General features: G+C 36.8%; 2 protein-coding genes across 3 annotated transcripts in view; one reads left to right on the forward strand and one right to left on the reverse strand.

Annotated features, from left to right (window-relative positions):
- The window catches only part of cnot1 (CCR4-NOT transcription complex, subunit 1), a 28688-nt gene extending 20647 nt beyond the window's left edge, over positions 1–8041 (reverse strand). For both annotated transcript variants that reach the window (XM_014993512.2, XM_014993510.2), the window contains exons 1-8: positions 7895–8041; positions 4773–5071; positions 3865–3972; positions 1297–1395; positions 909–977; positions 708–762; positions 365–568; positions 110–278 (exon numbers count right to left, since the gene is read on the reverse strand). In XM_014993512.2, the coding sequence (XP_014848998.1) occupies positions 110–278; positions 365–568; positions 708–762; positions 909–977; positions 1297–1395; positions 3865–3972; positions 4773–4874 (806 nt within the window). In that variant the 5' untranslated portion in view covers positions 4875–5071; positions 7895–8041. The remainder of the gene's footprint in view (positions 1–109; positions 279–364; positions 569–707; positions 763–908; positions 978–1296; positions 1396–3864; positions 3973–4772; positions 5072–7894) is intronic.
- A 2820-nt stretch (positions 8042–10861) lies between these two features.
- On the forward strand, positions 10862–22110 carry LOC106921679 (uncharacterized). The gene is made up of 9 exons (XM_014993503.2): positions 10862–11050; positions 11203–11289; positions 13611–13684; positions 13826–13964; positions 16551–16750; positions 19577–19855; positions 19933–20100; positions 21086–21328; positions 21434–22110. The coding sequence occupies exons 1-9, from the start codon at positions 10989–10991 to the stop codon at positions 21469–21471; spliced, it is 1290 nt and encodes a 429-aa protein (XP_014848989.1). The 5' UTR covers positions 10862–10988; the 3' UTR covers positions 21472–22110.
- The last annotated feature ends 4592 nt before the right edge of the window (positions 22111–26702 follow it).

Raw genomic sequence — 26702 nt, forward strand, 5'->3', positions numbered from 1 at the left:
AACATATTTGCACTAAAAACTGGACCAAAAATACTTTGTAAAATTTTGTGTCTGTGGTGAAGAACAAAAACTTACTTGGTGAGTTCAGTAATTAGCTTACTGAACTCACCTGGCACAAAAGCCGTAACCAACTTCCTGAATGAAGTCTGCGAGAGAACTCTCCATGATGGTCTTAGCTAACTCCCCGGAGTCTGGTAAGATCCTGTCCATGGGAATGTCCCGTTTTTCAGGGTACAGCAGTGGTGCGAGCACCACAGGACAGCGCTCTTGGGGGAAATCTGACACACAGAAATATGTTCATAAGTTCAATCTCAAACATCATCAGGCAGACGGATGCCATATTTTTATTTTATCCTATTAATACCTCGGCAAAGTGTCTTAAGGAAGGCGTCAATCTGCTCCTGCCCTACCCCACTGGCTCCCTTCTGTCCAAACAGTAGATGGGAGAGCAGCAGGTGCAACACCTCTATAGGAATGTCTTGGAAGCCACCTTCCTGGTTTCCGCCGAGATCTGCGTCAACGTATGACCGCAGAAGGTCGGGAAGTTTCTGCTTGATGAACTGTGCAGCTGAAACGACAACAACAACAAAAAAAAATCAGGGTTAAATTTAATATTTGGTGGAGAAACATGAGAAATTAATAGAAAAAAAAAAAAAACCTGAAACTATTTTATGTTGAAACATGCAAGACTCTGCTACAACACTTACCAAATCCCCGAAGATCTGTGTTGCTGGAGTTGAGCAGAGCAAGGCCAAAAATTACCTGGAAAATAAAAAAAAATAAGTCACAAAGATGGTTCTGACATGTCAGCTTTTAGATAAACAGAACACAAAGGTTTCAGTTAAAATCAAACAGCGATACGTTAGCACACATATCTCTAAACAAAGTCCAGTGAAGATCCTCCTCACCTCTTGAACCTTGCTGAGTTTAAGTACTTTACTCAGCTGAGTAAACAAGTGGGCGGATGGCTTCAAACTCTGAAAGATAAATTAGGGAGAACATCTTTGATCAAACTTAAATTTTTGATTGTTGCACACATTAAACGTACAATAATTAACGTACAACACCCCAGTTCTGTTGCGCACCAGTTAAATAGACCTGAATTTCACTTCAAGTTAGAATAATTTAAAATCTCAGTAAAAGTCTGAGCATTTCTTCGAAGCAAGAACAGAAGATTACAGTTGAGCTCTAAAACTAAACCAATGACAAGACCACTGGCTGCCAATCCAGAACCAAAAGTACAGTGGAAGCATTGGGCGTTAACTGAGCCCACTAGCATTTTATAACACTGCTTACCTTCTGGTAGTGCAGGGGATTGTCGATGGCGTAGCAGAGAGTAGAGATAAAGTTTGGCTTTGATATCAGCGACACACACTCCTGAATCAGAAACTGTGTCTGGTAGTGAGGAAAGAAAGAATAGAGATGCATCAGCAGCAGAAACAAACTAAGACTTCAAAATTTTATACAAAAGAAAAAGAACTTGCTGTGGCAACTGGACATGAAAAGAAAGAGAATGCTCCCAACTTAACGGGTCAATTTCCATTTCTATTTGGTACAACTTCACTTATACAGACAGGGCTCTAAAGTGCAACCAATTAGGTCAGTGTTTTTCAACCACTGTGCCGTGGCACACTAGTGCACCATGAGTGATTGTCAGGTGTGCCGTGGAAATTATCCAATTTCACCTCCCGTATTTTCCGGACTAAAAACCGCTACTTTTTTCCTACTCTTTGAACATGCGGCTTTTCTGTGGATTTTTCTTCAACCACCAGGGGGCTCTTTAGCAGGAAGTGAATCATTGGAAGTCAAAATTGGAAATCAAAGAAGAACATGCTAATTTTCATTTCGAACAAGCACATACTAGCAGCAGGCACAACGGAGAAATCTTTTCAAACTCATATGATGCAGCTTCTAAGTTGAGGAGTATCGATCTGGCAGTACAGGAGGGAAATAAAGCCGCTGCACGTAAACAAAACCAGATTTGGAGACGGAAAACTGCGTCCTTAAGATATCCAGCAGTTATTAGGACGCAGCCCTCTGCTGGGTCCTTATGGGAAACTGAGAGCGGGGGGATACCAGCAGCCTGTAGCCCGGTGTGGCTTATATATATATATAAGTTTCCGGGGGGGTTCAAAAAATTTTGAAGGTACAGTTTATAGTGTGGTGCGCTCACAGTCCGGAAAATATGGTAATTGGTCTTAAAAGATTGTTTGAAAACGAATTAATTATCTGAAAATAATGCTGTCTTTGCTGTAGCAGGACTAGCAGCGTAATCATGTAATTTTATCATCACTAGATGGCAGTAGGTACAGAGCATTTTAGGTTAAAACAAGAGAATTAGTGATGCATGAATGTTACTACATTCATGCTTCACACACCACAGTGTTGTGGCACCTTTCAGGTGTTCAGGTGTATTTTTGAAGTGGACATGTTACGTGCAATTTGAAATAAGAAATGTAAAATATGATAAAAATAATTTTTTGTGTTTATTTGATTCCTATTCAAGACATTTTGATAAGAATGACTATATACGTAATATAGGCAGCTACAGAGTATCTTTGTTTACATTTTTAGTTGGTCGTGTGCCTTGTGATTTTTTCAATTAAAACAATGTACCTTCGCTCAAAAAAGGTTGAAAAACACTGAATTAGGTCACAAATGTGACCTCATTTCTCAATAGGGCGCCTAAAAAATATCTGAGGCTACGGCCGGTGTAAGCACTCAGTCGAGGAAAAAGTCTCAGACACTGAAAGCCTCCTTGTGGTTCAACAACATACACATATTAGGCCTTTAAACCAATCAGGAATAGAGATGGGCGGGACCTGGAACCATCAACCTCACAGGAGCTGGTAGGTTAACGAGCAACTGATCTCTTTGTATTCCACTGCTGATAATTATGGCATTATATTTGTGCGCACAGTGAGACTGATGTGAGCATACATATCAATGCAAACAAAGAATTTTTAGTGTGTGTTTAAATCTCACACTCCAACTCTCCACATTTGCAAATTAGTAAAGTGTATGTGAACATCGCTGCGGTTCTGATACATTTCAAACTGAAACACTGAAAAATCTTAACGCATCTATAAAAATATCACATGCCATCAGATTATTAGTTCGGTGTTGCACACTATATTGCAAAGGAAGAATTTCCTTTCACTTAGTTCGAGTCCAAAATAATTTTTCATTAGAAAAATATTTTGAACATCGTAAAACGTTCAGTTTAACACATTTATCAGATATTCAGCCTCTACATTTTTTTTGCATATTTAATTTTATTCCATTTTTCTTTTTCATAAATTATGTTTTTAAAGGGTGCTCTGGTGGTGCAGGGGTTAAGCACAACCTACATAAGGAGGCCTTCGACCTTGTTGCGGCCGTCGCAGGTTCGATTCCCGGCCTGGTGACCTTTGCCGCATGTCTTCCACTTCTCTCATGACTCACTTTCCTGTCAATTCACTATCAAATGAAGGCCATAGAGCCAATAAAACCTTTTAAAAATTCTGTTTTTAAATTTAAATTTCAGCTCAGTGGGGCCCTTTAAACACTTTTCAGTAAGTTTCCTCTCTTGTGCAAATAAATGTCAATAAAATTACTTTATGTTAGCTAGATTGTTAATCATTTTCAAGTCAAAATTGTGTTAATGAACAGTGATTTAAAGAAAAAAAAAAAACTTGTAAAACTGATTTTAAATATGATGAGGTGAAACATTTGGGTACACCTATGAAAAGCAACTAGGCACACCAGTGTAACAAGTTAGTCTAGGTTAGTTAAAGTTGGAAGCTTTCCAATATTTCAAAATGCCATAAAATGTTGCCCCACAATAACACAAGCGGGAGATAAATGTGATTGTTCAAAGATTACCTGGTGAAAGTCCTTGCCACTGCTTTTACCATCGCCACTGAAATCCACATGGGAGAAGAGACAGCGTAGTAAATGCCTGTCTGCCTCAGGACCGTGACGATTTACAATCTGGAATCAACCACAGTGGAGACAACTTCTTTTACACAATCCATGTAGATAAAGCTTTAACAAGCTCTCCAATAAGCAATCCATATTACAAAGACCGTTTTCTTCTCTAAACAGTCGTTACATGCGAGCCTAAAGCTTATTTGTATCATGTACCTTACACGCATTGATATGAGAAAGACATAAAAATGAGGAATTGTTCTTGAGAAAACAAATAGCCGACTTCTGATGGGGCAAAGTGAGCAGACCAAATCATTATTTCTTGATAGGAAAACATCAAAAGCAGCAATTAAGCTGTAAGAGGGACTGCATGAAGCAAACAATGATCAGTCACTCCAAAGAATCTAAACGAAGAGGGTGGATGATGTAGATAAAACTAAATATATTTTAAATTAATACACATTTTGAAGGATCCAAAAGTTTTTCTAATTTTTTTTGGCACAATCTAGTTGGGCTAATCAGACTCATCACTGCACACTGAACTCCAAACAAAACTCTGCAGGTGGCTTTTAACAGAACTTGTGTTGGAATGACAGCCAAACATTAGAAAACAGATGTCAACAAGTTGGTTAAGTCAAACACATAACTCTGATGGTGTTTACTCAAATCTCAATGAGGATGAAACATACAAGAGGCACACCTGGTGTTTATAAGGAGAATTATTCACGTCAGTGACTGAACACAACTATGAACGTTTGAATTAAATGTCAGATTTTCTGTATGTTTTGACAGTTTACGCTGACTTACAAGCAGATCCGGGAAACTAATACAGACTAAAAGCAGTGGATTTTGCTCCTACTTACATGCTGTATTTCTTGCTGGCTGGCTCTGTAGTTTTTCTTCGTTAAATTGTCCACCAGATAGCTGATTTGAGACAAAGCCAGCGAGAGCGAGTCAAGATTCATTGCTGGTTGGGGCGGAAGCAGGCAGCCGAGCACGGCGCAAAATCACCATTATTCCCCTTTAGTCACTTCAGTGATAGGTTACTTCTGCTCCCCCCCCCCAAAAGGTGCGACAAATGTTGTCTTCCAAATGTGTGCTCCGATCGGTGGCTCCCAGTGCTAGCAGGTAGAATCCTTCAGTTTAAAACCATGGACAGCATCTGTAACGGAAGAACAGTTTTTATAAATCATTAGGAAACAGATTTTTTTTTTTGTATTAATATTTTTATGTGAGCAAATAATTTTAAGACAAAACATTATTCAAGAAGCATAATAAATGTTCTGGGATTACATTTAATTAAGTTCTGTTCATGTTAAACCATTTTCTGTTTAGAGTGGTCAGTTATGTGTATTTACACTGTGCTGTCCAAAAAAAAAAAGATATTTACATAAATTATGTCTGCTGAGGCAGAATGTTGATACAATCTGGAGAACACATCTGCACCCACCAGAGTCTAGAATATGACTTAAAAATAGGGAAACCCAGTCAATGATAGCATCACTCTTAGATTATGGTTTAAAAGAAAAGCACCGTTACTCCAAATTATGTGAATAAGAGTAACTACAATAGATTTTAAGTTAACTGCACCAATCCCAACTCCCAAGTGTGTGAGGAGGAAAGAAAAGAGTTTCAGTCACACAAATAAAATCTGCAGTTTTCTGCAATAAGACTATAATGAATGATTATATTATAGTGATAATACCTAATGACTTATTAAGGGTCATGTCACACTTTACAGACAGATGTAACTTTGAATAAAAGTTAAACGTATTTGGCTGATGCAGACTGGCATGTTGACTCCTCTTTTTGAATAAGAGGAACGGTCGAGAAGAAATGTATGTGATTATTTCACAATAGCTACCAGTTAGAAATAATTGAGATTTTTAAATCAATAACACCCATATAATCTACCCCACAGTGACACTGACATAAAAACAGGAAATGTAACATGTCTGCTTCTTTCAAATTTAAAATCAGCAACTGATACAAGTTTCAAAATTTAACTGTAACACATATAATATAAATGCATTATAACCTTACAGGTTTAAATAGAAAGCTAAAAGTGAAATTCTGCTTAATTTTATATTTTCCCAGAAGTGACCAAATGAATGTAAATATTATGCTACTCTACATGAGTTGTTAGATTTACTATTTTGCTTGCAAAAAAAATAAAAATGACTCAAAAAAATATTAACTGTATTCAAATTTAAAAAATAATATCCCTCTAGTTTAAATGAGTTCAAACTCCATAATTTTATAATACACCACAAATCCATGGCTTGTGGTTCTGATTCTTGTTTGGGCCAGTGACTGTCATGAAATCCAATGGTCCCTGATCAAACCAAAATAACTATGAGCAAATCACATTAGTATATTTTCATAATGCATACAAGACAAAATACTGCTGAAAAATATATTAAACTATTAGTTGATAAGTGGATGTATTTAAGAATGATCAAAATGAAATTGGCAGGCTCCTCTTTCTCCAAAAAAAAGATAGTACAAGTGAAAAAATACACATCAAAGGGCAGAAATGACCAGCAGCATAAAATATATTATTCTACACTGAATAAAAATAAAAACTTAAGACACCAGTTGTACACATAACTTTAATTCTGTTTATAGAAACACAGAAGCAGGGTATTTCAGTCATTTCTGTGTTTTTGGCACTATTCTATATCTTCAAACAAATAAAATCTACACTGGATTGTTAACGGGCCATAAGAATAAATGTTTCCCTGGTCACACATTGTATTTTTAAATGTGGAATTGGCCAAGAGGGCCATATTAAAGGTAGTCTAAGGGCCATAAAAATAGACTGAATTCACTCGTTTTTCCACAGACAGAATAACTTCACTGATCACTCAAAGTTCAAATTTAACCAGTCTAAATTTTCCATTTGACAGCTGACTAATCCAAAGATAGCACACATCCTCTAAAAAAAATAACTAATATTAAAAAAAAACTAGTGCCACCTTTAGTGTCGCCCTTTCCACGCATTCAAGCGAGCAGATACAAAAATAACAGAAGTCGCTCTCCGGACAAAGAACGTGCTAATGAAAGTTAGCAAATCTAAGAAGCTAACAAAAATTAAATTAATAAAGCAGAGCGTTCAAAGCAGCCCCGAAACGTCCACCAATGTTACTGATATAAAATCATTTCACTACTTTTGGAAAATATTTGACTCTTCAGCGACCACATTCAGCAACTACTGAGGAAACCTAGGTGTGTAGTTCGGCTACCACCACCATGACGCTGGTAAACACCGTTAAGAACCTAGCTACCATATTTGATAGATTTAAAGCCAATAAAACATAACTCCCTGTCCATTAATCCATGACCTGGTAAAAATATATTTTATGTTTACGTTTCAACTTAGGAATGAGCAAAGGAAATGTGTTTTCAATTTTTCCTAAGCTAAAAATGACCAAAATAGCATTTGCGAGAAGCTAACGTTAGCAGCACGAGTATGTTTCATATAAATGTGAACGGAAAAAATATTTCCATTTTAATGGTTTTAAATCAATCAGCTACATTATGAGTTGTAAGGATTCCCACAGTCACATGTAATGTTTAGTTTGAACATTGGACATTAGTTTTACGAGATATAGTTCGCCAACGGTAGCATTAGCCTTATTAGCTTGCCTTCCTCGGCTCCAACTAATCTCTGAATATGCTAACGTAGCTACAAACGTTGATTTCTTAAACCAGTCTGTAAACCTTCATTCAGCCAAACGTGGCGGTGGCTTTCGGATACCACCAACAAAACACAAAGTGGCTATCCTATTTCCATCAACGAGAAACACTACTAACTGAAGAGTAAGCTACTTTTTACCTAAAGAAAATGACAGCTGTTTTCAGGAATTAGACTCCCCCTCCCTCATGTTGGTGTAAAACGGACATCCCCCCTACTTAAATCTCTGTTTTTTCTTTGAATGTAATCCTGTCGATTGTTGTTTGTTAAATACATTCTCAGTCTCACCGTGCTTCCAGTAAAGTAATTCAGATCGTCATTCCTTCTAGTTTCCCCACAACAAACTTGATGAAATGGAAGGGTTGCAGCGCCTCCAGTTTAGTTTGATTTTCAAAATAAAATGGCGTCTGTCACCGCTCGGCGCGCTCACGCTACCAGGCGGAGACGTGCACGAGTTACCCGATGAGGCCAGACACCTGAAACAAATAATATAAGTAACACAACCGAAGAAAACTAGGGTATTTAGCGTTTTTTTTTTTAATTCTAAACAGTTTTTCGTAGGTAAAAACACATAAAGACAGTTACAAAGTTGGCCTTTTATCACCTGAAAAACATATCCATAATTAAAGTTCTATGTCCAAACAATATTTTTGAGAAACTCTTCCATTCGTTTATCTTTAGTCGAATTGATTTCTGCAGCAGTGTCTTGACAGGTCTACCAAAATGTTGAGAGAATAAACTTTAAACTACTTTTGTTAGTTTACAAGTGATTGTGTGGTTTAGCACCAAAATACTGTTGTCATTCTATCAAAGTTCCAGAAAACAGCGAGGCTGCTGAAACACCGAGTTCCTTTGAATTAAGGTTAAATCCCCACCTGTTTACAGCTGCCTTTGATCAATAATAATATGAACATTGATTGATGTATTTGATGTATATTGGCTTGATAATTTTGAGGATGGCATTTGACAAAATTTAATGTTTATTGCTTGTTTCATACGTGATTACCATATAATATTTTTATGGTGTAAAGCACTTTGAACTGCCTTGTTGCTGAAATGTGCTATACAAATAAACTTGACTTGACTTGAATACGCCATAAAATACACAATACACAATACGCCATGAAAAAGGATTTCTCTCCATATAGATTTTTGCAGTCTTTGCTTGTTTGTCACTCCTAAATGTTTGAGTTCATAAAAAATATATATTATTGCCAAATGGTTAAGCCAGCCTTGTGGAGATCAACTACTTTCAAGGGTTTGCAGTTTTTTTTTAGCCGTATTTGTATCACGGCTAAATTCCTTAATGTAGAGGAATTTTGAAAGTTATTCAAATATTACATGTTGCAGGACACATAACTTCAAAAAAGCTTTAATTTTGTCATGCCACTCCACAGAATATTTTCCCTAATGTCTTAGAAATTCTCCAGATATTGTTTTAACCAAATGTAAAAGCTTCCTATGTTATTTTTGGTGCCTGGAAATATGTCATTGTCACACTGTCTGTTATTTTTAAATCATGAACTCTTGCCTTAGCTGACGCAAGTGAAACTGTACATGTTGTACAGGGTTCTTCTGTGAACCTCTGGATGAGCCGTGACGTGCAGTAATTTTGGTAAGTGGGTCAAGTATGGAAACTTAACCTTTTGGTTACAGTTCACATCACTTAGAGAAGACCATACAAACAGTAAAATATGGTGGTGGCAGCATCATGCTCTGAGGTAACTCTTCTCCATGTCGAACTGGACTTTCTTCTTTTTTTATCAATGTGTTGATAAAAATTATGAACAGCTCTTAATGCCAATCAGTGTCTGATAGAAAGTTGAAGTTGAAGACAGGTTTTGTGTTTCAAAATCACAGTGAGTCTAAACTTACATCCACATCAACAAAATAATGACTTTGTGACATTAAAAAAAATTTAATAGCCAAGCCAGAGATAAATCTGACAAAAAATCTGTAGGTGATTCTAAAGACATCTGAGAAAGTCGGAGAACTTTTGAAACTTTTGACAAATATTGTCAAGATTTAGGATGGTGACAGATTTCTAACAAAAAAAAACTTAATGCTGAAACTGAATCCAAGTGCTTTAATAAATTACTGGTTAAAGGGTGTACATACTTGCAACAAAGATATATCAGTTTTTTATATTTTTTATTTTGTCCTCTTATAGTTTTTTTATGCAAGCTGTAGAGAAGATGTTACTTTAACATGTTTCAGGTATACCTTTGCAAATATTGAGCCTTATCTTAATATTTTTTATAATTATATTTTCACAATGTTTATCATGTCATTGTGTATATCTTGTACATGTTTTCATCAGACTCATCATTATTATTATTTAGTTTAAAGCGTCAATTTTGTCTTTTCTTATTACCTGTTTACAATTTTTTCCAATGACAGACAAGCATTGCGTTTCTTTGTTCACTAAAATTTAACCTGATGTGAACTAATAAAACTTTTACCATTTACTCATTTAAATTTAACTGAATAACTTTCTCAAGTCAATGTACTCCTAGGAGTAGTTTTACCGCAACTTAATTTTTACTTTCACTGTGCAGTAGTCTGGTGGGATGTCTGGTTTGTAAACAGGCTTCATTGATCTAGTGTTATTTTAGATCTTCTGAGCCTGTCATGCCATTTGGAGGTCAAGTGAACATACAATAAGCCACAGACATTATCTCTGGAAGTATTTTGCTCTGCCCTAATATGCAAACATTACTTACTTCAAAAGTTAAATGTTATGGAAAAAGTAGATTTGGGAATGAGTGTCTCTTCTGTCTGAATTTATTTTTGCATTGAGGTGATTTATTTTTATTAACTTTTAATTAGAACTTGCACATATTGTATTTGTCTGAATGACTACATTCTTTTCAGATATTTATTGAAATTAGACAGCAAGTTCTCAGTGCAGCCTTTTACCTAATACTTCTTCACTGTTACTTGAGTAATTTTTCAGATGGCTATCTTTCACTTGAGTAAAATATATTGAAGTAATGCTACTCTTACAAAGGAGTGGGTAGAAAATGACTCAAGTAAGAGTAAAACAAGTATTTGTTAAAAAGGGGGACTCAAATAATGAGTACCTAATCAAGACATCTGATTTAATATAAAACATTATGAAATATACAGTTATGAGCAAATTCTGGTTTTTAAAAGACTAAAATTAAGACTATGACTTGTAAGTACAGTATAACCCTCTAGGTGGCGGTAGTTGCCTAAAAAGGGCTCATCAGCGCGGCGCTCCTCCCCTTTTTAAAACCTCATTTCCACTGGAGCGTTCATGCTATACACATCCGTGAGGGACATCGACAGGGCATTTTTATCTGATTCGTCAGATCAGATGTGTTGTTTTTAGTCAAGTTGCAGTTTCAGTTTTAGAAAAATGTCGAATTGGGCGAAACCAGCTGCAGGTGTGCGGAGACCGTCCGGCAGTCCAAACGGAAGGTTAGCTTCTTTAGCCTTAGCAGCTAGCCTGCACGGAAGCCTCGAACAACAACTTTACCCAATTACAAGTGCATGTTTCCGCAGCGGGTGCGAACTTATATGTTCAAGTTACCATGGATGTCGACGTTAAAAGGGTTCTCGTTGTGTTGCAGTGCTCAGCAGTTGCGGCTTTTCCGGAGAGCGGCTCCGTACCCGAGTAGAGAAGAAAGAACCGAGGAGCTAAAGGATGCTCTGGACAGGTAAAAGCGGCTAACGGCGGCTAACACAACAGCTTAAACACATGAGAGGCGGTAGGGTGCAGCTTTCACTGGAAACTATACTTTTTAGACCATTTGTTTTCTCTGTAGATGGAGGGCTGGCTTGTTGAATTTGTACTGTATAGTGTTATTATAAATCGCTCCCCCTTATTATTTCAGTGTACTTATTATTTTACTTAGTTGAATAAATATGCATTTGAAAAGTAAAAGATTTCCACCTGGAGCTTGTTTGTATTTTTGTTGCAAATATTGCAGTAAGCTGATATTACAACTCTTTTACTAAAATGAAACCACTCGCTTCTAGCTTATTCTTTTTCGTTGGGATTCCAGTTGAACTGGAATCGAAAAGTAAACATTTGAATGATTCCGTTAGAATAAAAAATATTAACCCTGGATCCATTTTCTTTTTATAAAAGTTCCTCAACAAAAAATTTGTTGAGTTGGCGATATAGAAATAAACTAAATTGAATTGAAATATTGATTATTAAACAGTTCTGGGATTCATCTCTTCCCACACCGCAAGTTTCTGCTAGAAGACGTGTCTGAACTCAGAGAACAGATTGGATAAGTTAAAATAATTTAAAGTTTTTATATGGTCCTAAAGATTTCACCCATCCCTTCAGATGATCTGAGTCCAGAAGAAAAGTTTCAATCTTCCCGTTTGCTGCCGATGTTGACAGTAGAAACACAGTAGATCAGTTTTCCGCTTCACTCCCCAGTGTCGGTCTGTTATGTAGAAGAAAAATATCAACTTAGTTTGTCTTCAGAAGGAAACAGGGAAGTTTTTCTCTACAGCAGTCAGGCTTCACTTTGACTTTTACATTAATTTCTGGAAAGTCTCCATTATCCAGATTCTCATTTCATCAGGTGTATTGCAGCCTGTTTATAGTTTCACATTAAGTGTGTTTCTTCAGTTTTTTCTGAGACTTCAGATGCCATCTGCTGGACAAAAACAGAACCTCATCTTTAGGTTGGAAATCTTTCGCATCATGGCTTTGATCAAAAGGCCTGAATTTTACATCAGTTTATGAATCAAAACTTAAATTTAATTATTGGTTTTAAAACTTTAAGGAACAAAAAATTCTGATTTGGAGAAACTAATGATTCAACTGTGAATTCCATTTAACGGACAAATAGATCTGCAGCTTGGCGCACTTATGTCAGGTGTTATAAACACAGATGTAATAATCTGCACCACTTAGCACTGCAGAGATTTAAGAGGTTCCTGCCTCACTTTGTGGTTCAGAGAACTGAATCAGAGGTTCTGTAGATCAACATATTTGTTTTTTAGGACTTGACACTGAAACCTAAGGACATCTGGACCCAACTCGGCATCAGAAACTCTGATTTTGTTCTCTGAATCGCACATGTTTTATATTTCCTAAGAAATTTTCTAGTAATTTATCATCATGAATCAAAATTCTTATCAGAATTTTTTTTACAATAACAATATCCATGTATTGGGGATATCTATACATATCCGCAGTGATAGATATCTAGATAGAAGATTATTGTTACAGTATAGTATAGCATCTACATTATGCAAACAGAGCAACAGCATAAAGTATTAAATGTGCAATTGGTGTTTCGCTTTCAGCACATTTAACAGATGCAACAGGTGAGGAATGATTGCTACAAACTTCAAATTGCAGGTTGGACCAATGCAACAAGAACATGGCAACTACCACATGTGTAACAGCTACAGTCCAGCTTCTGTCTGTTTTAAATATTGTTTTTCAGCAGGATTTTCAGTGTTTATTTGGGCTGTTTAAATTGTCTTTTTTATTTTTAAGGTCAGATCTGGTTCTGTTTTTCTCAGAAATTAGTTCCTAAAAACATGACACCTTTGTTTTTATATGGTGTCAAGTTTTCAGTTTCTACTGTTGTGCATAGTGCGTTTATGTGTACAAGTTACTCTAAGTTAGAAGGAAGTGGATAAGTCTTATCTGATCGCTGTCACTCTGAATACTGTACTCCACTGTTGGCTGCTGTGGTTTTTGCTGCAGTGTGTGCTGCATCAGTTGTGTCGTCACCTGTTGGGGTTTTTCTGTTTTTTAGATCAGCTTTAACAAATGTACACATTTCAGGAGTTCAACTGTGCAAATATTTAGAAAATACTTTGCATATACATAAGAGGAAAGGATGTGAAAATTCCTGCTACCTTTGCTCGCGTTACTGTACCTACCTCTCCAGTTTTTAAACAGGGCTTTATGTTTTCAGTGCACAGAAATCTGTATATTATAACCACCCAGAAAAACTCAATGAAATTCTGCACATTGAAACTTGTTTTGCTCCATTTCTAGTTATGAAGAACTGGAACAGCTTCAAGGTTACTCCACTAGTGTCAAGTTTGAGGCATACAAACCTCAGCCAAGTGGTGAGACTTTCATTTTCATCATGCAGAACCTTTTATGTTTTTAATATAAAATTACTACTCCTGGTCACTTAAATTACTCCCATCATCTAAATGTGAACTCTCCTCCACCCATCCCGCTACCCCTTCCCAAATTTCTTGAAGTCTTGAACCCGCCAGTCAAAACCGAGGTCGTCACTCCGGCGGACAGACGTAAAGCTCTGTACCAGAAGTTCTACAAGCAGGTCCAGGAGGAGAGAAAGCCAGCCGACTGCGTGGTCCTGTCCGTCACCAACAAGTTCCTGTGAGTTTTCCTCTAGCAGTTGTTCAACTGAAGAGTTCAGCTGAGTTTAGATTTGGATGTTCTGCTTAGGATATTTAGCTTCCACTAATGGATATTTATCGTTTATTGCAGTTTCAGGATGTGTTCTAATTGAAACACTTTTTCAGATCTGCTGTTGACTGAGAATTTATTTGAATTTCTTATGTTTCTTTTTAAACCGCTACGAATAGGGCATCTATACCCTATTGGGTATAATGGTGAATAATTTCACTATTAGTGTCATTATTCAGCAAATATCTAATGCATCAGTGCTAGTTCTTGACTGCTCCAGTAAATAAGACTAACCTTATAGTAGCAGATACTTGAAGCCAGTGTGATGGCAGCTTGGTTTGAAGTGAACCCATATAATCACACAGTTTTGCATTAAATTACTCCATTTTCAAATGAAAAAGAAAAATATAAATGGAACAGGTAAGGAAACTTGGCACAAATCATTCAAGGACATAAAACACACAAAGGCCAGGATTTGAAACATTTGAGCTACATGCTGCATCTAGTTAAGCTTTCTGACTCCACTTCTTTCAGACTGAAGCCAGACATGAAGTGTTTTTTTTTTCTTTCAACACAACATGGAGCAGCAGATGTTCATATTAAAAACACAAACTATTACATCTTTGAGGCATCCTCAGATGAAAAACTGCAGTTTTTTCAGACTAATAACAATTACCACTGATTTTGGAACATAAACAATATGCAGTCTTCTACATCGATGCCAGATATGTGAACACACATGTTGCTGTAATATCTTAATGGTTCACTATGTATCTGATTGGTTCTCGTTTTAGTGCAGTTTCAGCTTGTATTCTCACTAACGTAAACTTCTTTTTTTTAGAGAAACTGATCCGTTTTTCCTTTTATTCAGTCATACATGCACACCCATATAAATCCACCCAGAAATGATCACCAAACATTTCACATTAAAAGTTAATCCTCTTTGTTGGCTGCTGTTGTCGCTGTGTGGTGGTTCAGCCATCAGACAGGTAAGTTTTCCTTCATGATGAAAACAGGGACAGTTTAAAAATGGGTTGCGTGTCATTACACCATAAAAACAAACTTTTCTTTGCCAGGTTGGAAAATTGATTTAAATGTAAGCTTATGTGTAGAAAAACAGTCAATCACACACCACAACAAATGCAATAGGCAGCCTAAATCTTTACATTCAGACATTTTTGTCCATCTGACAGAAGAAACATCAAAACAACCATTTTCACACTTGAAACATTTCTATGGAAGAGGGGTAATATTTAATGTTTACATTTCAGCTTTTATTTTGCATACAACATTCACACTTTCTGCTGAAAATGCAAATAAGTTGGCCAATAAGGCTTCTTGTTTGCTTAAAATACACTCACTGAAAAAGTCAAACCCAAACCAGTAAGAGTCCAACTCGGACATATGATTTGGTTCAGATAATTTGATTTCCACAGAGCTGGTGTGTCTGGAACAGATGCAACACATTGGCTGAATGGAGTTTTCAGCCAGTTACCAGATAACCTATCAGAACAATGGCTGTAGGTCAGAAGACACACAAGACACTTTAGATGTCTTGTTTTTTGCATATACATGAGGAAAAAGGTTAAAACCAGGACTGTCTTCAGGTTAAATCGCTGGCCACTTTATTACACCTTTCTAGTGTTGGTCTGCCTTCAGAATTCTAATTCTGTTAAAGATTCAATAAGCTTTTGACATTCTTTAGATATTTTGTTCTTTTTGAGATGATGGCATCATTAATTTTCTGCAGTTTTCTTGTTTATGCTTCATGAGAGTTTTGATTTTCGCCACAATCCAAATATGTTCTGCTCAATTTCCATCAGGTGACTGATGGACGTAATCATCAGAGCATCGATGGACAGTAGTCATAAAGTGGTGGACAGGACCAACGATATTATTCAGAGAAGCTTCACAGTTTAAATGATGCTCAGTTGGTACCAAGCGATCCAGATTGAACCAATAAAATATCCAATACATCATTATTTGGTTGTCCTCAGTCTAGACCAATACAAGCCAGGACAATCCACATTTTCATGTTTATGCTAAGTTTAGACCTTCTCCAATAAATCAAGACTTGTTGGAAAAGGTGACATTCATCCAACCTGTTGTTCAATTTTATTGTATTGAAGCTTCAGTTTCCCGTTATCTAAAAGTAGTCACACTGTGAAATTGGTTCATATTTAAAGTTATCAAGCAAGTTGCCTTCAATATTTCTAGATTCATAGAGTTCCTGCCATGCATTTAGCTAATTCATGTTTGTGGTAACAAGTTATGAAACTGAAGAAGTTCCTAATAAAGTGGCCAGTAGATTATTGCGTCCGTTTCCATCATCACACCGATCTACAGATGAACTTTAAAAAAAGTTCTTGCACAATTTCATATCTGAAAAATACCTTATCAACTGAAACTCAATAAATAAGTTTTGTTTTTAAAAATATATATTTTAACTGAAGAAATAACTCTCATCTTCACCTCAGAAATGGTTATTTTATATGCCATCTAGTTAACTCAACACAGAAAAGTCTAGTTAACAAAGTGTTTCTCTTCCTCTCAAAGGGATTACCCCAAATCGCTAAGCCAGTGCTTGCAGGAGCGTGGCCTGTCAGTGGAAATGCTGTACCTTCAAGCGGAATCGGGCCTGACCCGGGCCCTGCAGGACGTCCGAGCAGACGGCTCCCCGTTATGTATACTGGTGGAGCAGAAAAACGTAGCTCTGTCCTCCTGCACTGTTATCATATTCTCAGAGTCCCTCAAAAGTAAGTCCGTACCCCTCGTAATCCTTCAAGCCCTCCCCAGAACATGTACGTTACAACCCTCAGTTCTTTAAAACTCTTTCCACTTAAACAAAAAACTGCATTTTGCTCTTAACACATTGACATAAAAGTTTCATAAAGCTTTCTTATTCTCCTCATCTTTTAAACGGGTACTAAAATTGAGTTCTGTTGAAGCAAATACACACCATGAGCACTAAACTTTTCAGGAAATAGCCTCTGAAATAAACACCATAACAAAACACCAAATGCAAACTCTGATGCTTAGAAAAAACTAAACTTATATCATGATTGTAAAGATGGGTCGTTTGTTCTTTTTGGCTTGAGCTGACATTGTTGACTTGGTTAAAACCTTCACGTTTTGAAAGGAATTAACGGCTAATCATAACCCTGACCTTTTATGCAGTTGTCCTGTTTCAGTTTGACCTGTGGAAAGACTCAGGTGGCCAGATTGGAAGTTGAATAAGAAAAGTAATCAGAGTTGAGGTTGGGGCCCACAAGGCAGTACTGCTGACTCTGACTGCCAGTTTCACTTTTGTAAAAACTGTAGTTGGGATTTTAAACATTGCCTTGGCTGACTTTAGTGGTTGACTTGTGAAGGGCGAGATGGTCTAATTAAGTAGTCAGTTGCGACAACAAGTAAATGACAATGACAGACCAGTTGTGACAACTTTCCATAAAAATATATACTATAGTCCATCCAGTTGAGAAGCATTCTGTAAATCGATCACCATCTTTGCTTTGTGAAATCGAGTTTGCATTATTTGCATTTTATAAAACAAAGATACATCATCAATCCTCACTAGGGAACAATAATTTTTAAAAAGTAGTTTGAATTTTAACTTGTGCATATTGTGATGACAATCTTCTTGGAAATCAACCTACGTTTCCATCCTCACAATGCACTATATCTAATGGTAGGATCAAAATTTGCATTGCCACTATCACAAAGACCAGCTTGGATGCAATACTTGGTCAGCTATGAAATATGCACATCCAGCTATATTTGGAATATTTATATTCACAGTCAAATTTACATCAAATGTCAGTAATAACCAAAGTAATCAACTTTGTGTCATTACCCATGTGGTTCTTATAGGAAAATCAGTTTCAAACACTTGAAAGAAACAATGTCTGTAAAGTTAATAAACTGTAGAAAGCAAAGTGGTAAAATTTATCCCATCACACGTTGCCAACAACGTGCAATTCACTCCAACGTAACAATCTATGCGCACATTCACTGCACAAGACTCCACTCATGAAAATAAAGTTTAAAGTTCACAGCAGAAGATTTGGAGAAGGTAGTGAAATACTGGTATAGTCTGAGATTAGACCAAAACTGAACTCACTAGAAGTCATTATAAATATTGTAGAAAGACTGATTCTGCACATCACACCTCCCAAAAACATTCTGGCACACTTCATATTCCTGAAGAAACGTAGAGAAATGCATTAAAAAACTCTTGGTAAGAGCCTGAAAATGAATTTCCAAGCAAGACGAAGGGGCCAAACACACAGCAATGGACATTTTTCATTAGTTTCAGAAAAAGAACCAACTAGAATGACCAAGTCCATCTCCTGACTTTTATCCAGTTGAAACTCTAAGGAAAGATCTAAAGATCAGAGAAATTACCTGATATTTTATGACAAACATTTACTGTATATTTTATAGATTTTGTTGAGGGCGCCTGTCAGAAAAAGTTTGGTTTAACCAACAGAACAAATGACCCAATTAACTGAAACACAACTCAAGTTGGAGGGGAAACTCCTTATTTTCATCGAGTTTTCACATTTGATGCCATTTACAAAATCTAAACCTGACTTTCATTTACGTGCTTCATGCACCATAAATCTGCATACTAATAGAAAACTGTCATAAAATAACAATTTAGGTAAGATGAGAAGCCAAATAAATTCAACCTGAACTTGCCACAAAATAAGGATTTTTGTTTTTTTCCCTTTTGTAATGAAAAAAAAAATGGCTATAAATCTAGGAAATTTCAAGTCCTGCCACAATTGTAAGGAAAACACATTTGTTAGCTGTCACACAGTAACGGTCTTGTTAGAGCTACATTTAATTTTCTTTTGAAATAAATGAAGCAGTATTGAATTAAATCTGAATTTCCAAGTTTTACATGGGTGCAACACAACCTGCTGCTTAACCCACACATGAATTTTCCTTACCACCATTTAGCGGAAATCAATAATTTAATCCAAAGAAAACATTATTATACAAAAAGATGGAAAAACAAAAAGAATAAACACAAGTTTTGTCATTTACACAAAAGATGCATTTTATTGTTCAGCATGTGCCCCAATCATTTAAGTCCTTACTCTTAAAAAAAGAGACTTTTGTCTCCAAATTTCACTGGTTAAATAATCAACAGCCATTTAAGCCAATACAAATGCACAATGCACAACATTTCAGGTGATTTTTGATGAGTAGACAGTCCAACTAATTCACCAAAATTGAGTGAATAAATGAGTTATTTGCCCTTTACAGCATAAGACTAAACTGTTAAATGCACAGTTGAAAATCAAATATAAAATTGTTGAATTTTCTGGATCATGAACAAAGCAAAACTTCAACAGAAAGAAGCTTGTAAGGAAATTTTATTGCGATTGCATAAGCTCCACACTGCTACCCATTATCTCCTTAAACCTCAGCGTTTTAAACGCAAGATTTGTTGAACAAATATTAAAAAATAAAATCCACCTGATTATGATGGAAAAGAACAATTAAAAACCTTTTCTTCACTCTAAGTTGAATTTTCTTCCAGCTCGGTTTTAACACTCCCGTTTTCCTCCCAGTCCACCGTAACATGCCTAAAGACCAGGCTCTGGACTTTGTCCAAGCCGAGTACAGTCGTGGACTCCACAAGGAGAGTTCACCAAGGGATCCTGCAGACATCGCAGCGCAGGCATCGCAGCTGCTGGACGACTTTCTGGATCGAGAAAAAATTGCACGGCACACAGTTCCCTCCGAAATCCGACATCTCCTCTCGCTGCTAGCCGACGGGGTGCATCTGTATTTGGAGGAGCTGGAATCCATCTCGGAGTACGTCGCTTCCCGACAGGACCATTTGCAAGGTGAGACACTGGTGACTGATTGGGGCTCATATAGTCTGAACAAATGGCTGCAGTTTATGTTTTTTTTTCTTTTTCAGCTCTGGCCTTAGGTGATGAGGATGATAAAGGGAACATGATACCCCCAGGATTGGGGAAACCCCCTCCTCTGCTTCCTACCCCACCCGGCCCACCGCCTCAGTCTGCCTCAGTAGGATCTCTTGGGGACCACTCTCCACCTGTATCTGTAGGTCTGCTGCCAACACCAGGTCAGGACTGCAAACAGCTACGTCCTATTTTACTAAATCTACATGCAGTTACCAATGGGCATGGGCTGGTTTCAAAGTATACTGTGGTATGAAAAAGTTAGTTTCAAAACCATGAAAATATTCTGTTCTGTTCCTGTGGTATAGAAACGTTGAAGCGTGATGTCACACATGCAAGATCTCGCCCCCCGGCTCCCTACTGGAGGGCAAGAAACGATGACAACCATTGGTTTTAGTGGTCAGGTTGTCGACATAAGTTTTAAATGTACACGTAATATATGAAAGAAAAACGGACGCACTGTTTTGCTATTAAATTTCAATAGCCGACATAGAGTGAGAAAAAAATGAGTTCAACTTTTTTTCGGCGTTATTTTTCCCTTTGCTGTAGTGCAGTGAACTGAATTAATGCCTACACCTCCAGGTTTCATTTTGTTAATTGGATTGTTCTAACGCAGCAGCTCAGCTACACACGGCAAGTAGAATAGGTTTTTTAGGTTTTTTGCCCTCCTGTGTTGTGTGCATGCGCAAGATTTCTGGATCTAAACAATAACATGATTAAAGCGATTGGATGCAAACTTTATCAGTAGAGCTTAATTGTGTTATATGCTGAAAATTAAGTATGAATGTGTTTGCTAGAGGGGAATGAAATTTCCACATCACCTGCGATCTAAAAGCAGTTTCCAGATAAAGTTGGCTGACTAGAGGTGGAGGTGATTTGAAACTCCAGTTAAATTCACATCTGTCCTAATTGTTTTTTAGAACAGCAGTGGCTCTGGCAGCAGCAGGTCATGTGAGGCTGAAGATCAGCTCACAATTCAGCTAACATTTAATTAGCATTCACATCAAAGCATGCTAAAGAAAAGGTGAAATAACACTGTAATCATAATTGGTAGTCTCATACCAGCCCATGCCTAGTTACCAACACTGCAGTGATTATCGGTGCTTTGGTATTTTTCATCTTTGTGTCCTGAAATGATTTCCTCCTCAGGCTCTTTCCCCAAAACCAAACCTCCTCCGCTCCTGTCTTTGCATCGGACTCCTCCTGGGATGTCTTTAGGACCCCTGGGTTCCCGGGTCCCCCCGTCCTCTCTGGATCTGTACGGACCTCCAGGTTTGTCCCGAGGGCCGCTGCTCCACCACGCTCCTCCGCTCTACCCGGGCCTCCGGTCCAGGCCCAGGGCGGCCCCTCCGTCCTTGAAGGGTTCTCGTCCTCCTCTTCTGTCAACACCAGGTAAATCTCTTCATTTGAGATCTTTGGCCTTTTTAGACAAACTAATTGCAGGATTAGTTTTAAGATGATTTCTGTGAGTAAGCAATTATTTTTACGTTTTTACAGTTGGTCCCCATCTGCGACTGGGTGGACCAAGACACTGAAGGCCGACACTGTAACACACAAAGCGTTTTAGTATTTCAGATGACTTCAGAGCAGGAAGTTTCCAGAGGAATCCCCTGTTGGTGTTTCTTATTAAAATAACACATAAAGTAATACATATTTTCATGTTTTGATGCCTTTTTCTTTTTGTTGTTTCCGGCTTTTAACCTGATTTGCAGCAAGAGGTTAAAACTTGCTCTTGCTGCAAATAGTCCAGCTTTATTTGCAATTTTCTGCCATTTTTTTTTCTGATGAAGTTTCATATTTAAGGAGGAAATGTAACTTTTTCTTTGTGGTGGTAACATCAGCAGCAACACAAAGTACAAAAGTTTAAACATGATTCAGCAAAAAAAACAAAAAAAAAAGCAAGTTCTTATGATTTATTGTGTAGGATTTAAGTTTTGATATTCTGCATATTTTTGTTGTTTATAAAATTCAGTTAAATATGTAAATGTTCATCACTAAGCAGGCCATCATTTTCTTTCTGCATTGTACAGAGATTTTAGATCCCATGGACTCAAACGCACCAAACTCTGCAGACATTAAATATAACTGTTAAGCGTATTTCTTTCTGAAAGGCCTGTTTGTTCTGTATTTCTGATGGCAATTAAATCTTGTCATTTTTTTCTTTTAAATGTGAATATTGAGTCTGGTTTTCTTTCATTGCAGCTGTGTTAAGGTTTGTGGTTTGAAGTTTCAAATGTTTGGAAAACCTTTGAAATGCTTCAGTGTTTAGTGAGAACTTTTTTATCTTTAGTTGAAACGGGAAACATCGAAAATCATATTTATATAACAGGCAGTTTGTCAGCTATTCATTCATTCATTCATTTTATTTTAACCAAAAGGTAAGGGATGTTCCTGCAGAAACTCATGAATGAATAAAATCCTTTTTTTATTTGTTTAGTCATTGTAGCCTTTATTGGGCTAAAAACATTTCCACGAGATTGAAACAAAATTCTGTTTTTCTGCTCTATGCATAAAATTGAATTTACGAGTTTAGGGTTATGTCTGGAAAACCCAAATTGTTCCTCTTTTTAGTTCTTTCCTGTTCACCAATTGAAAGGGCATGTTTGAATTAACGTCACTGTGTATCTGCATCCGTGAGAATAAGACAGAAATGTCCTTTAGTGTCTGTGGGAACATTCAGATGCATCAGCAGCAAAGTAACAGGCAAATTGAAATATGCATATTTAGGTAAAGGTAGAAATACTAACAAAGAACTTACAGTTTAGCCAAATGTATGAAGGAAGAATTTTGAAAATGTAATTATGAGAACTATTCAGATTCAAATGAAATGCGTGTTCTGCATCTTTATGCAAAAATAACTACAAGGAAGTGAAAGTGACTGTGGGATATAGACACCGTTTGTTGGGAGAAGAGAAGGTCATAAAGTAACAGCTGCTGAGGGGAAGGATTTGTGTTGACGCTGTTTTGTGCATCGAGGATGCAGCAATTTGTCAATGATGGCGCTCTCCAATTCAACAACTCATGCAAGAAGTAGGAGATGAGGTTTTAACCAGAGTTGTTCTGTCTCCCACCACCTGAACTGAATGGAGGGAGCATCCAAACAGAGCTGGCCTTCCTGATGATTTTACTGCTTTTTAGCTTTATGCTCCAAAAACTGCATCTTACTCAGTAATTTAGTCTATTTTCTTGTGTAAATATCCTAGTACACTATAAATAAGAAAACTAACTTGCAAGTAACTTTTCAACAAGATATGGAATCTTGTTTTAAGTCAATAATTAATATAAGGTGCTAGTTCTACTGGTAGATTTCACTTGACATTTTTCCATGTTTTAATTTAGGTAATCCATCAATGGAACTAGTGCTTTTAGTTTTCTATTTATCCATCTAGTTCTGTTGGTTGCTCGGTTGTAATTTTAAAGAAAACGTTTTCATGCCTGAAAAGTTTCCCTGTCTGCCAAATCCTGTGCATGTTGTCTTTACACGTTTTAAACTCTAGAGGGCGACACAGTCCAGCTTTCCCCCCCCCCCACTGCAGTGAAAGCTGAACTTCATGAGTCAATTTAGTTTTTACCGTCTGCTGTCGTCAAAATATTTAACTAATAAATATTTAAGCTATGAGTCATGTTTAGGAAATATTTGTTGGGTTTCAAAATGCATAGAAATGTTTCTTTGACAACCTCGGTGAGCCGAGGACACGTAATGAGAAGCACAAATTATAAGATGAGTTTTATTTAGAGATTATTAAAGAAAAAAACATTAAATATGGTACACACATTTTGACAGGTGGACGTGAGTCACATGAAAAAAACACGTGGACTTGGGATGTTTAATAGTGCAAAAACACGATTCACTTGAAATATTTGAAAATATATAAAGTTATAAAAATTGGAAATGACATAAAAAAAATTGGAACAATGTTTTTGTTCCAGATGTAAATGTAAAGATGTTCTTTTTCTCACATGTCAAAGTTTATCAGGTCTTGTTTCATAATTCTTCACTTCATGAATATGCAGTCATGTTAATCACATTTCTTTGCGTACTACGTTTCGTTATATAAATTTGCAGCTACGACTCAAGACAAACAAACTTGACCAAAAAACTACTTCATTTTGGTTTGAGACTATTTTGAACTATAAAATCCACAGTCATCATGTTTGTCAAAGCTTTAATATGACACAATGTCAGACGTTTGGGTTCAACCAATAAGATTGAAACGCTCTCCTTAATGCGTTGGTTCATGAAATAACGCTCCACAGCAGCTGTTGCAGGAAAATGCTTGTCCAAACTACAATGGATGGCGTACTTGAATGTAGGTTCATGTGTTAGTGGCCTAGTTAAAGTCCAGAACTAAATCTAACTGGGAATCTGTGGGAAAACTCTCCATCCAGTCGTGAGCCAAGTTGTAATAGTTAAATATCTGTGTTGAATCTGAACATGGAAGAAATGTGGGTTTATGTTCAACATAAAGATCTTGTTAAATTTGATTTACCACATTTTATTAAATCTGTGTTGAGCATTAAACAAATGAATCTTTCTTCAAACATTTCTCAACAGTTAAGTTTCTTTTTCCCATAAACCTCCAATTGTTTTCCATAAGAGAGAGAAAAAAATCCATCTCCTTCTTTTAAAAGTGTACCATAAGTAAGATCATTATTGTTATTACTGTCATCGTAGCGGCTGAAGTGGGAGTTAAAGATGCTCCGACACAAACATACACGACGTGAATGTGGCTGAATGTTCTCCTCATGGAGCCTCCTCCTCGTCTTCTCCAGCTGTGGGAGCGCTGCTGTGAAGAGCCCATCATCTCAGGAAGTAATGGACAACCGTCTCCACCTCATTACTCCAGCCTACACACACACACTACACACACACTCTGATTGGACACGTGTCTGGAAACAGGATAATGCTGCTGTTCCGGTGTCTTAAACTCAAAATTTCAACATTTCACTCTGGGTCTCACTTTTATCTGATACTTCTGCAGGTTTCTAATCATGGTTTTGTGTCAATTTTTTTTCTTATCAAATGTATTTATTTAGAGAAAAAGGAAACATGCAATATTACAATTCAGTGTAATCCACTTTTCTTGTGTATGTCTCCTTTTTGTTTTTTAAGTACATATTGGGTCATATTTTACCATGTTCCAGCTTCAGCAGAATTTACAATGGCTAAAACGACAAACACAAACGCACATCCACGTATTAAAAAGCCCCAAACCTGATCCAGTTTTCTGCCATGGCATATTATGGCCATGGAAAATGGAGAAAATGAGTCAATTTCTGCCCAAACTCTCAGAAACTTTGAAGTTACGCTCAGAAAACTCAACTATTCTGAGATTAATTTCAGACATTTTCTATAAAAACAAGCAAATTTCAGTTTGAAAAGTTGAAAATTTGCTAGAAAAATTTAATGAAAAACCAGTTTTCTAAGACAAATGTTTCAGCATTTGGAAATTTTATGAGTTTGAAATGTCGACAGATTTCGACTTTTGACACTCAAAGTTTTATGTTTCTTTTTTTAATGAAAATTTGTCATTCAATACTTTTTCTTATGGGATGCTTTTTTTGAGATTGTGAGAATATTCTCAAAACTTCTAATTTTTTTCTAGCAAATTTTCAACTTGTTCTGAAATTTCCCTTTTTTGTACTTTAAAAAGTCAGTTTTTGCCTGAAATTTGCTCCTCTGCTGCCTGGTCCTGATACGCCACTGCAGTTATCAGATCTTCTTTCTCTAGTTTTAGAAATGACATAACATCTTGAAACCACAAAGAAATTGAAGGTGTTTTAGAGAATTTCCAAAGGCGTAAAATGTGTGTGCCTGGCTAGAAGGGACACACACTGTACCTTATACACTGTACTAATGTTAGTACACCAACTGGAAAACCAAAAATTGTTACAAAGGGTTTTATGTCAATCTGGCATTTAAAGAGCTTCAGAAAGAACAGCTGAATATTCCAAAATCTACAAAATGTTGTGGTTTAGGTTTCATGTCTCACACTGATCCAACACTTGTGGGTAAATTTCACACAGTTGGGACTTTGAGTGGTGAACTTTATGTGGCATTTTAAATTAAATAAATTGTAACCTAGCACAAGATGTACTTCACCAAATATTAAGAATAGCCTTCTCCCAGAGCTGGTCCAGCTGGTCTGATTGCATAAACTAACATTTAAAATAATCTGAAGTTACCTTTTGATTATATATTCCAAATAAAATGTTATAAAGATGTCCCTAAATACAAATAACTTGACTAAATTCCACTCTTTCCTTAATTGAGGGCCTCCTAACATCAACAAATATCTCAACAATGTAGAATGCACCGATTTAAGGTCAGACAGAAAACAAAGGAAATGGAAAACAAATAAGGTCAAAAATACAAACCCAGAAAAACCCCAAAAATAAAAACAACCCTGACGATTCCATCTAAGCCTAGCTTTCCTTCCTTTCTTTTTCTAAAGACTTTGCAACACTAGCTAGTGAGCTTTCCTCAAAGTATCAACCAGAAAACGGGCCAGGACAAAAGGAGAAGAGATTAAACCTCAGCGGTTGTGTCCTGTCTGTCGTTTCTATATCTGGGGTTCCCTCTCTACACCAAATACTCCCAGAGTTTAGTCTTTCTGCAGAAGAGGCAACTTCTTGTACCAGGATCTCATTCTGTCTGTCAAAGGTCAGAGCTGGATCGTAGCTGGACCAGTAAATCCAGAAAATCCACCTTTTAGTTCGGCTCCTTCTTCACCTCAAAATACCGGATCAGTCACTGCAGGGATCC

The sequence above is a fragment of the Poecilia mexicana genome, unplaced genomic scaffold (genome assembly GCF_051168715.1).
Source record: "Poecilia mexicana isolate PSO_F unplaced genomic scaffold, ASM5116871v1 scaffold_6, whole genome shotgun sequence".
Lineage (NCBI taxonomy): Eukaryota > Metazoa > Chordata > Actinopteri > Cyprinodontiformes > Poeciliidae > Poecilia > Poecilia mexicana.

What these genes read in the sequence shown, in the direction of transcription:
- LOC106921679 (XM_014993503.2), top strand. Translation starts at nt 10,989, where the DNA reads ATGTCGAATTGGGCGAAACCAGCTGCAGGTGTGCGGAGACCGTCCGGC. An exon ending in ATACAAACCTCAGCCAAGTG is followed by an intron (nt 13,685 to 13,825) that starts GTGAGACTTTCA and finishes AATTTCTTGAAG; the next exon opens with TCTTGAACCCGCCAGTCAAA. An exon ending in AGGTCTGCTGCCAACACCAG is followed by an intron (nt 20,101 to 21,085) that starts GTCAGGACTGCA and finishes TTTCCTCCTCAG; the next exon opens with GCTCTTTCCCCAAAACCAAA.